Source organism: Dermacentor silvarum, chromosome 2 (assembly GCF_013339745.2).
Source record: "Dermacentor silvarum isolate Dsil-2018 chromosome 2, BIME_Dsil_1.4, whole genome shotgun sequence".
NCBI classification, from domain to species: Eukaryota; Metazoa; Arthropoda; class Arachnida; order Ixodida; family Ixodidae; genus Dermacentor; species Dermacentor silvarum.
The window spans coordinates 192,748,356-192,760,754 of record NC_051155.1 but is presented as its reverse complement, the minus strand read 5'-3'; the positions used below and the strand labels follow the sequence as shown (position 1 = coordinate 192,760,754).

The following is a 12,399-nucleotide window of genomic DNA, read 5'->3' as shown; positions in this document are numbered from 1 at the left end:
ATTGAGGCAAAATGTGCATTGAAACACTGAGCTTTATCTGCAGCATCACTGACCTCAGTTCTAAATTGCAGAAGAGGTGGAACAGATAAGTTATCTTTTTTTATTCTTTTTTATAGATTTTCACAGTTCTGTTGAATTCTGACTAATATTATTCTGAAACAAATCAAAAAACGCTTTCTTCGCCTATTTCAGTGCCGATTTTACCTCTTTTGTTCGTATTTTAAGGTTGTGGAAACAATCAGTAGATTGCTTTTGTCTTACCGCTCTATAAGCTCTCTGCTTTCGTTCTAACAACCTTTTTAATGACACATTTAACCATGCTTGGCCTCTTTTTCTTTTCGATGTTAATATCCAAGATGGAACAAAGCGGACGCGAAGCTCGAAAACTTTTTCTTTAAAGTACGACCAGAGCTCTGCAACGCCGCAAGCTTCTGCGACTGTTTGAAACACAACATAGTAATTATTTAGTGCCGAATTAATTTCTGTAATGTAAGCTCTTTCGTAATTGTATTGATACGGCAATTTATAGAATATTCCTTCACGATTTCTAGATTTAGCTCACATAAAACAGCCTCATGGTCGCTAATTTCTGGTACTACCAGTGTTGATTGAAGTATTTCAGGATCGTTTGTGAACAAAAGATCTAAGATATTCTCCCCTCGGGTAGGTTAAAGAACATTTTGGTTTAAAGAAAATAGCCTCATGAAATTCACCAGAGCATCATTGACCTCCGGCTGCTGAGATGTTTGATTACTGGCGCCAGTTGATGTTTCTTAAGTTGAAGTCACCGCCAACAAATAAATAACCAGTTGTAATTGATTCAGTCAAGGAAGTTAGTTTCATAAGGCAATCAGCTGAACTTCCAGGTGGGCGGTAAAATGAACAAATGATAAGGTTTTCGTTTGTTCATTTTACCGCCCACCACGACTACTGGTCCGCCTACTACGACTGGTAGGCGGACGTCTGGCAGCAGAAGGTGCTAAGACTGGAGCACACAGGCCTCCCTCTCTCACCCCCGGCTCCTCCCCTTTCTTAAAAAGGGAAATAAAAGTTCATTCATTCATTCATAAGGTTTTACCATTTTGGAGCCTCAACTGACACCACACTGTTTCACACGATCCGCAATCGGTGTTTATCCGGGATGACTGAACATTTTTGTCTGCCAGTATGAGCACACCCCCTCATTATTGCGGTCCTTCCGGTAGCATGTAAATACGTTATTATCGCCGATTTCGCTGGCCAGCCAGGATTCTGTTCCAATAACTACTGACGGCTTGGCAGTGTACAAGAGGTTACAGAATTCATTTGTTTTATTTTTTACGCTACGACAATTCACCAACAGATAAGAAAGCCTCGTTAGTGCATTACTGCGTGGTCATTCAAGCGTACAACTTGGCTGGTGGCGTCATCGTAGAAGCATTTTGTATTATTGATAAGCTGCACGGCGTGCCTGAGTTTCACCTTATCGCTGCTGTCTGTTTTGCTTTTTGCGAATTCACAGAGATACCACTTATTTTGTCTTAATTTCTCCGAATAACCTCGGACACACTCATGACTGTGTCCTTGAATCTTTTTGCGTGACTTTCTCCTTTTCCCTAAACAAAGAAAATTTGCAGTAACAAGTCGTGTTTTGCCTTGCTTAAATTCGGTGTAATCTTTCTTTCCAGTGATGGGAGGGATAAACCGAGATTTGTTTTGCACACTTCCGGAATAATTTTTTCTGCAGCCGACTAATTTTTGTTGTTTTTTTTATCTTCCACACGGTAAAACCCAAGGTTGCTACGTCTGCCTCCGTTTTTCAACTCGTCAACTTTGCATAGCAGGAATTTTAAGGTTTTTTTATTGGCTTCACAGCTTGTTTTACATTCTCGTATTTCCGTCTCAACTTTCGCCATGGAAGCAACCCGTGTCTCCAAGGAATTCATTCTCTCGATTAGAGCTTGTAACACTGAGTTTTGTTCTGTTTGAATGGTCTCAATACTTTGAAGCTTTGTTTTAATTTCTTTTACAGCGTAAGCTGTTATAGGCTCATTACAAAAGCCGTTTCGGTTGGCGATGGTGTCCACCACCGCCGCTGCCGCCGCCGGTGGTGTCCGCTGTCCGTAGCAACTATCGCCGGGAATGAGAAAAATATTACCCAGTCCCCGCCGGGATCGAACCCGGGCCCACTGCGCGGAAGTCAGCAACTCTACCACTGAGCCACGCCAGCGCTTGCTAGTTTGCAGCGGAAAAATGCCCTATAAACGCGTCCTAGCGCGCGAGGAAACACACGATGTGACAGGCGTGCCGGGTAGCGTCGATACGAGCACACTGTGCATTGCATTTACATATTACACCAGGTGGCACGCCATATATGTATTCAAAGATGCCAGAAAAATATATATTGTGTACCTGAATGATGATAAAACTTTACTGAAAGAGTGGTGGCTCATCGGCCTAATCATCATCGGGTAATGCAGTTGGGGAATTGGCAGATGAGGACAGGGCCAGCCACCGAGCACCGCTGAATAAATCAAGCTGGCTAGGTGACTATGTCCCCACCACGTTTCAAAAGATACGCCACTAAATAATAAGCATCATCATCATTAGCTGGCTAGGTGACTGTCACCGCTTTGTTTCAAAGAGGATGCCAATAAATTCTCCTCATCATCATTATCATCTTTATTAGCACTGTAGCATGCCTCTTATCATGCGATGTGAGAGGTTCAGTTGCATGCTGATACAGCAGGTGGCACGCCATGTAGCAGTTGCGTAGGTAGTTGTACACGCTAGATAGGGAAGATTTGAGGAAGAAAAAGAATATTAAGGGGATATATATAAAATGCAAGAATGAAAAACATGTACAACATACCTGATGAAACCAAGCAAGCTAGGTGACTGTTTGTCCCTGTCCCGTTTAAAAAGGCAATGCCATCAAATCATCATCATCATCATCATTAAGCATCGTATCGTGCCATTTGTCAAGCCATGTGACATGCGCGCAAGTAGCGTCGATACGTGCGAACATTGCATTGCAGTTGCGCTATGTTCCGCCAGGTGTCCGGACATGTAGATGTTGCATATCAGCAGTTGCATGCTGCATGTAGCTGGACCTGCTTAACTCAAGTAGGCAAGGTGGCTATTTATTACCACCCCATTTCGAAGGGGATGCCAATAAACCATCATCGTCATCATCATCAACAGCATCGCATTGTGCCACGGGTCAAGGGATGTGACATGTGCACCACGTAGTCTGGATGCCTGTGTTTACTGTTCGGTACACGTTATGGCGCCTCCTCGCAAGGTAGGGACTTCTGCTGAAGAAGCGAATCGTAGAGCTACTCCCGCGGCTGCAACCAGCCAACGTCGGGCTCAGCAGACAGCTGTGCAGAGCCCGACGTGTTGCGGCACAATCCACAGCTCGCCGTCGAAGCCGGGCGGAAAGTTCAAATTGTTGTCGTGAAAACGATGCGAAGAGACTTCACCGCGAAGAGAGTTCACCGCGAAGACCCTGTAGTGCTTGGTGACAAAAATTAAGCTCCCATAGAGCCGCCTCTTCAGCTTACGCTGTGACTGCGCTGCGTGTGCCACGCAGGCCTGTGACTTTTTTGGCCACCCAGAATCATTTGCAGAGTAAGCTGCGTGTCCGGGCCAGGGTTCAGCTCAACATCTCCACACACAAGGAGCAAAAAACAAAAAAAAAAGCAAGACACGCCGCAACAGCCCAAATCTACATCGTTAATATACACGGCTACATATAGCTCAGCTCCTTTATGTAGAATAATTCGTACACCAAAAACTCCCGTATCCTAATGCATTATACCGAGGAAACGCGTACCCATACGCATCAAGCACAACAATTAGTGTTCTCTCACAGTGTAAACATTTCTAAGTTGCCAGCGGCCTAAATTCAGGCGCTGATGACTCATTCAGGGCAGCCGCGGCGTAACACGGTCATGTCATCGTTCTGTGGGAAGCTTTCCGTCACGCGTCCAAAATAACGGTGGCATTCTTGGCCCGCATCTTGCAGTGTGGTTGGGGAGTGTCACCGGGTTCAGACGCCTCTACAGGCCTAGTTGTGGACCTCTTTCTTTACACGGGTTGCAAAAAAGAAATACATAAATAAACCGGGTGATTCACGTTGCCATGAATAAATTGGATCGGTCGGGAACACCTGTACGTGGGCGTCATGCTGTCTATCACATCATCGTGCCAACCGTGGCTTCATGCCAAGAGGGCTCTTGATAAACGGAAGTGATATGTATCGCATTATTAAACAATTTTGAAGATCAAATCTATGACAGCCTGTAAGTGAAGGTGTAGTGGCGCCAATATAGGCGCGACTAAAAGACGAAGACGATGCGGGAGCACGCGGCCTGGCCGATGTGCCATGCCGGGCTGTCAAACGCAGTTGTCAAAATCATATGAGACAGTTAATATGTAGGAGCAAAGCGGCGAGCTACTGCTTTATGACGCCAAGAGGTACGGCTTTATGGCGTCTTTGTGATATTTGTGTTATAAATTTCTGTCCTTAGCTAAACGCAAAAATAAATGGCACGGGTTTTAGTGGGCGCACCACACGTGCAAACCTGTGAAGAGGTGCTTAAAATGTCTCGGTCAAACCGAGTATGAAGTGACAGAGCCATGAAACTTTATTCAATACACTCGTACATATCCACTCCACGTTTCACAGTTCCCAAAAGAAAAGTAATAAAAAAAAACTGCAAGCCCGGTCACTGAAAAGCTACGGGGAGAACGGTAGCGCTGAACTTAAACATTGTATGTCTCATTTAAAGAAATCATATAGGGTACTGAAGAAGTCGAAGTGAGGAAAAAGAGGGAGAGAAAGAATCGTGTATGTAAATTGTGCGTGTTCCCTGGTAACTAACCTAGGAAACGTTAAGAGCTACGAAAAATTACTTCGTTTACATCTTGACTTGCCTAATGACAGCAGTAATATTTTTGACCTCCGAGGAGCAGTTTTGCATTGTCACAAATGTATTATTGCAACCAAGCCCGTATTTACAAAAATGTACTAACGCTGAACTGTTTGTAGGAACCGATTCTAGCTAATCGTGGTGATGGATATATGATTAGCGAAGTTAGCCGACCATTGGCAAAAAGCACTTACGAATGAAAAGCTTAGTGGATTCAGCCCCAGGTACACAGCCGGGCGCTTCAGTCGTGTGGGCCTACCGTCTTTATCTTCAAAGGCAGAAAACTGCCCTTCAATTGAAAAGCACAACTGGAATTAAACTGCAACGAAGGTTTTTCTTTATTCCTCCTCGTCCTGATAGCTAGAGTTGTGGTACCCACTGAAATTTTTTTCCTGCTTTTATTATTTTATTGGATAGCTCTCGGCCGAGTAATTACACCATGGAGTCTCCATTCCTCGAGAGCGCAGCAAATAATTAAGAGGAAAAAATGGAGCTGAGCCGGCCATGTAATGCGTAGGATGAATAACAGGTGGACCATTAGAGTTAAAAAAGGGTGCCAAGGGCAGGGAAGTACAGTCGAGGACGGCAGAAAATTAAATGGGGTGATAACATTAGGAAATTTGCTGGCGCACGACGGGTAATCAGAGATCACAGGAGAGGCCTTCGTCCTGCAGTGGACATAAAGGTAGGCTGATGATGACTTTACCTTATGTACGTATATGTTCTGGTCAACTTTGCCAGTATCCCAGACTGCTGAGTTCTTCTAGGGGGATGAGGCATAGTTAGGATGATGTCGTAACTTCGTTTCTGTTCCCCAGATGAATAACAATTGATTTGGTTTGATTTGATTAAAGGATCACGCGTTACACCATCGAGGCAAAAATCTGCTAGATCAACACAAGTTCGCAATAAATTTAGTAATGAAATTAGAATAACAAGAAAGATTACTACGTCCAGTCTGTTTTCACGTGTACCCTAGTACACGTAAATAGAAACACCACAAACAGCACATGATTGCCAAGTGCTGACTTGTTGTTGAGATTACCTGCTTAAATATCAAGCTACCTGTCACTCGCATCAACGGTGCGCTTTCCAGCAAATTTGGACATTGGCCCTTCGGCTACCTGTCGAACTTCACCGCACTGCACCATCTGAACTCTCGGGATAGTGGTTTCAAAGAACGATACTTCAGAAAACCGCACGCATTTCAACAACATTTAGGCAGCAATGTCGAGTGGGCACGGCCTTTTATTAACATGCATATTTATTACACTTAGTCGTAACGTCTTTGCTGCGTTATAGCAGAGTTTTGGTCAGAATTAAAACACTGGTATAACACAGCAGGAAAGTTATGAATAAGTGCCATAAATGAGTACGTTACTAAAAATATAATTTTTAAAAATGCTTTCCTTTGAATTACGGTGGTGCATTGCATTGAAGTTCGACAGATGGCCGTAGGGGCAATGCCTAAAATTTCCTGGGTATGCATGGATGGGATAACTTTATTGTAAGGTCCTGCGGGCTACGGGGTGCAAGGCCCCATAGAGCGGGCTACTCCCACGTTGGGACCGGGAGTTTCAGCTTCCTGGCCGCATCGTGGGCTCGCTGGACGGCCCAGAGCTGTTCCGCCAGGTCCGTGCTGCGTAGTGCTTCTTGTAGCCTGGCGGAGTCTCGATTCTTGTTTGCGTGGGTATGCATTAGCCTAAGCGAAACGAAGTGAACGTTTCCAACCGCAAAAAAAAAAGCTATTAGCGATCTACAGAGCAGAGTCGTATAGGTTCTCCGTTAGGTGCGGAAGCATAATATGTGAGAGTTGCTGCCGAGAACACTGTGTTTATATTGAGAATGTTCATGAAACATTGCCATATTCAAGAATTGTCAAGAACTGTTGAATGGCGAGTGCAGCTGATATTCAGTATCCGGCATGCTGTAGGTGTTAGTCTGAACTATAAAATTTTCCTTGTCCTTGCATCGTCAATGCATGCCATCGCGTTTTCGTCATCACATCCGTGTTTTAATTGGTCGCTCACCGGGCGGTCGGACAATCTTGGTGCCCTCGGGTGTCTCGAGCGGCTCGCTCACGCCAACCTCGTTCCAGGCGTAGATACGAACCAGGTACTCGTGGCCTTCTTCCAAGTCCTGTATCTGAGTCTTCACATTCGGGGCGTTCACTTGACTAACCTGCACCAGTGTGTTTCGTGCTTATGCGGTTGTGTATCACAACTAGAGCACGTAGTATCGAAACTGTTCCATAGTTGTATAAAAATTGTCATTCCATATTTGGATTGCGCTGCAATTAACGACAAAGGGAGCGTTGTTTACACGTAGTATTATCCGAAATATTGGGAGCCCCGGAATACGCAGCCTTTTGGTCAGATAAGGAAAGAGCTCCCTGGATGGATGCGAGACCACTATTTCCAGAGGCAGTCAAGTGAGCTGTCACTTCGCAGCAGCATAGAGCAGGCTGAGGTGCTAAGCTTTTGCGTACTTCATGCAGCCTCAGGTTTGGTAGATGTACAGTAGGTGAAAACATAACGCTTGGTTGGTTAAGGTTCTTTGATTGAATAATAAGAGGAAGGGCGCGGTTATTATAAAGTATTTTATCTCCTGTTTGTTTCATGAAAGCGTGATATCTTCAAACTTCCTTTGCTTACCTTACACTGTTGTCTCACATAGAAGTTCATTATTCGTTTTTATGACGCGGGCTTGATGTGCGTGCCACGAGCAGCCGGATTCTCAGATTTCTCTGCCGACAACGTCTAATCATTTGGATTTCAAGATAATCTAACGTAAGCTACTTGAAATATAGTTCGCTACACGATTGCTAGCAACATAGAGACTAATCACCTCCATCCAAAGCGTCCTTCGCGGCTCCTTCACTGCGACCACGTATCCGAGCACAGGACGGCCGCCGTCATACAAGGGTGCCGTCCATTTTACGTCCATGGAGAATGGTCCCGTTACAACCACCAGCAGGGGAGTCGAAGGCGGATCGGGTCGCTCGGCTGCTAGCGCTGAAATTGAACGAGGGTTGATTACATTTCAACTGCAGCAATGTTATTAAGGGCCACAACACTCTTATTTATTGAATTAAAAATTGCACATTTGCACGAGTACTTATATACTTTTTCATTGCCATATATTTCCTCTTTCATTTGTTTATTCTTTATCTTTTTGTTCTTTTCATAGAGCTTATGTCATCTATGATATTGTGCTGTACAAAGTAAATGCGAACCATTTAGAGAATACGTGTGTGACATCATCTTGCAAAAAGTGCTACGCAATAACGTAAGTAGTTCCAGAGTACGGGCTGACGTGTTTTATGGCGCCTCCCATAAATGTACGAGAAAAAAAATTGTCTTAACTTATCTTCGTACTTAAATTAGGGCTTAGTAGTCCTCCCCGAGGAGGGAAAGAGCAACGGTTGTTAAAATGCGGAAAATAGAGCTCTTAAATGTCAATGGAAGTTGAAGTAAATAAACATACATTCACGTAACTCGGTGACAGCACGTGTCGTAGTATCTCACAACCAAACTTTTGCACGTCAGGTGTTGCTTTTTCTCGCATTCGAGCCAAGTGATCGTGTAAACTATTGGACGAGCCACTGAGCGGTATTATTTAGGGGAAGTACGCACTAATTTGGCCTTTACTGTTGATTATGATACATAGCGAGAAGCGTTCGCGCGCGTCGCATATTTTGCTTTCAAACAAGCATTATTTAGGGAAGCGGAAAACTCCGAACGCTGAGGGTGAAGTCAACGCCACGCGAAGATCGAATATCGCGCCGACGGTGCGTGCTAGTTTGCGTCGATTCCGCTTGATGGCGGCACCATGTCTGAGGGCTGAATGCTTGCTGTCGACCTTCAGTAAGGATCGCTTCTAAAAGAGGGCGCTAGTGCGGACTGCTTTGTCGATTTTCCCTATTATTCCATAAATTTGTTTCCACCTCCTCCTAGGGATGCCGCTGTCTTCTCGCAGCTCTTCGAACGCCCACGATACTTTATCTTTTCGCGTGATAATGATAACATGATTCAAATTGATGAAGTCTGCGTTACTTTAGCAATAAACGCGTTCAACGTGGCGACGCCGTAGATAATTACGATTTCTAACATCGCGTTGAGTATCCGGCACAAAGCATGTAGAAGAAAATTTCTGCTCCTAAGAATAAGAACGATGAATTAGCAGCAAATGTGAGGTCACTGTTCTTCTACATGGTGCGGTAGAATTTAACTTTGACTAGGTCTCATATTCAGCTGAATGTAAATCGTTTAGATTTTTCTGCTTTCAGTAACCTTCAGATAATCGCAAATTCAGTTGATTGTACTTCATCATAAAATTATTTTCATCAGGGAGGGATAAAGAGAGAAGGAAAGGAAGAGAACCAGACTTGCGTCCGAAATGCTATATATACTGTGCTGGTGCAGGGGGATAAAGGGTCGGAAATAAAGAAAGCCTGTAGGCTGTCGGATGACGGCTTGCATAACGGCGCTACCAATACCTTTAACTTCGCGCTCGGTGGGTGAAGGAGACGACACTCACGAGGAGGATCAAAAAGTGCTGGGTGCATTGAGATAATTTCTTCGTATTATGCCACCGTTTCTCATCGTTAAAGAAAACTATTTTAGAAGGACCATTTCTCCGTATTGGATTAAATCTTTACATTCTTAATACTATGTCTTTGAGAGTCTTCTCTGTAGGATACTGTGATAAGGATTTCTGCGCAGCCATTGAGGTATTTATATTTGATTCAAGATCTTTTGTCTGCTAAATTATGAAAACACTGTTATACTACTTATCCTTTCATCTTATCGAAATGTTTCATTAGAGCTACTTTTTTACCACTAATTATCTCTCTACCCCTGTTCGATTCTTAACAAATCCACCATAGTAGGTATGAACCATATATAGCGGCAGACCAACCAACTGAGTGATGCGCATCTTGCGAGACGGCTTTAGACATTTTACATTTCGTAAGCAACTTCTTTGTTAATTTGAACAATAAAAATAACACTATCTGCATAGCTAATTGCGTGCTTAAGAGATAAAGAGCCCGGAGGAGACATATGCCAATAGAAAACTCAGAGGACACGTCAGCATCTGAGCAAAATGACATATATGCGTGTAATTGGTGCTGCCAGCGCCTTTTATCGGTGCCTCCATGGACAGAAACACACGACCGCCTAGTGGTTCTCAGCAGATGTCAGGCTTTGTCGCATTGAAGTCCCGATGTTATGGTTGCTCTTGGTGCTGATCTCGTATCATCGTCCGTTTATCGAGATATAAAGTCCGGAGAAATTTTTTGTGTCGTGGTATTCATAGACAGGCTGCAGAAACAGCGAACGATAGTCGACAAAGTACACTCACGGCGATTTCAGTCGCTGTACTTTCGTGACTCTAACGCTGAAAGCCGTGGATAGCTGTTGCTTGCTGGCAAACGCACATCTTTGGATTCTGATAGCTTTGGTCTTGTCCTTTGAAGAGGTAAAAGGCATCCATCGCCTTCTTTATATCGCACGCTTCACAGTTCACCAAGCTCCTTCAAGCAGCAGTGCAAGGCCATTGACGATGAGGTTAAACATTGAATTTCGGCCGCGTGTTTCACCCGATCTTCCCTCCCCTGTGGTGGGTTAATCGACGTAGTTATTGTTGTCTTCTTTTCAGCAGCGATTTGAAGCAATATTTGTTGTCGTTCCGGCCGGCCTTTGCTGCTTGTTATACGAACATCATTGTAAGAAGTGCATGCGAATGCAACGATTGGTGAAAAATAAAAGACGTGAATGGGAGCCCATGGTTACGGCCCCGGGTTATGGCCACCGTCGCAATATGTGCGAAAATCTGTATCCTAAAAGCCAGCGCAAAAATAGCAACACACAATCGATTATGTCACACTCGCCAAGTGCTCTTCGTGACGCTTGTTACATTGTTTGTGCTTTGAATGGCCGCTATGCACACTTAGTGTCATTGACTCGCGATGACGTTGATAATGTACATATGCAATGAGTTATACGTGAGCCAGGATTTGTGATGTTCAAATGGATCGTGAACCACCCCAAGGCTTCGGTGAAAATACGCAGTCCGCCGATAGCATACGCTGCTTTGAACATCTCAGCCAAATTTCGCACTCGTGCGCGGCACGTGAAGCTCAGAAGCAAAGCGCGAACTCACATATTTCTTAAACACTCTCATTTCAAATGAAGCCTTCTCCTCACCCGCTTCCGGAAGAAGCCGACAATCGTCGGCCCACGCTCGGCCACCGCCGCCCGCGCCGGAATTAAACTTTGGCAACCCTGCTTATCGGTGTCGTAGCCATTGGGTCTAGCGAATTTCGATTAGTTTTGAACATTCAGCTAGCATTGAACCACGCGAAACTTAAGGTCAGGCCACACGTACATTTGTCAACGCGCGCTCACTCCTGGCCGCTTCTGGCTAGACGCCTTGGCAGACATCGCTTAATATTACGTCATTCACAGCGCTTCAAAATGCGCAACTTGGATGTGGCTCCTATCCGTCGGTCAAGCCAGCGTAGGACAAAGCCGGTCCGAATTACGTAGCATGCACCATGAGCGCGAGCGAGTTCTTTCAGCCCTTTCGTGCACAAAGCAAACACTCGCATACGCACTACACTTGCATATAGGTGAGGTCTGCTACGTAACGTATAGATACCACGGCTGCCGCGGGGTGCCGTGACGAGCCCGCTCGCTGAACGCACTGCGGCTCGTTGAGGACAATCGCGTTTGGCGCATCAGTAGGCGCCAAAATCGGAAACTGTGGCATCTATGTGAACAACCAAAATCAAATTTGAGCTGCGCGCCACGGTGACGTTCAGTAGGGGGAGCGCTCTGGGCATGCCCCGCTCTCGCAGTGCAAGGCATTGAAGAGGAAGCGGGACCACCGCGAAGAGGATCAAAGGTGATTTTTAACATGCGAAGCTGTTTAAGCCAGCCGTAATTTGTGGTGCGTGTCAAGGAACAACCAAGGAAGAAAATAAACTTTGATGCCGAGGCGGGATTCGAGACCGCGTACCCCCGGTCCCAAAGTGAGCGTCGTAACCACTAGGCTATACAGCCAGGCTTTGAGAACACGCATTTATGCGAACCATATGATTGCGTTCGAGCATCGTCGTCTTAGGGCCCATTCACACTTGCGACTAGGTGAGGTCGCGCGACCAATTGCGACTGGCGACCAGAAAACTACTCAAGACGAACGTTGTTCACACTTACAAATGCGACCGATGAGTCGCTAAACCGAAATGTATCACGATATGCCGTTCACGTCTGCTTGAAATGTCATCGCCGCGTAAAATAAGCGTCTGCGTATACGGACGTCCTGTTCCTTCGCATCTGATTGGTTCAGCTGTTCTGCGACTGCGGTCGCGCGACTGAAAAATCGAGCAGTGAGCGACTGGCCCGAAACGATCGCATTTCGAGAAAAGCGACCATTTGCGACTACTTGCGACTGGTCGCTTTGCGACCAACTTGGTCGC

General features: G+C 45.2%; 1 protein-coding gene across 1 annotated transcript in view; it reads right to left on the bottom strand.

Annotated features, from left to right (window-relative positions):
- The window catches only part of LOC119442362 (titin-like), a 49,823-nt gene that overhangs the window by 30,404 nt on the left and 7,020 nt on the right, over positions 1-12,399 (bottom strand). The window contains 2 exon segments of the mRNA XM_037707217.2: positions 6,947-7,097; positions 7,764-7,930. Coding sequence (XP_037563145.2) covers positions 6,947-7,097; positions 7,764-7,930 — 318 coding nt within the window.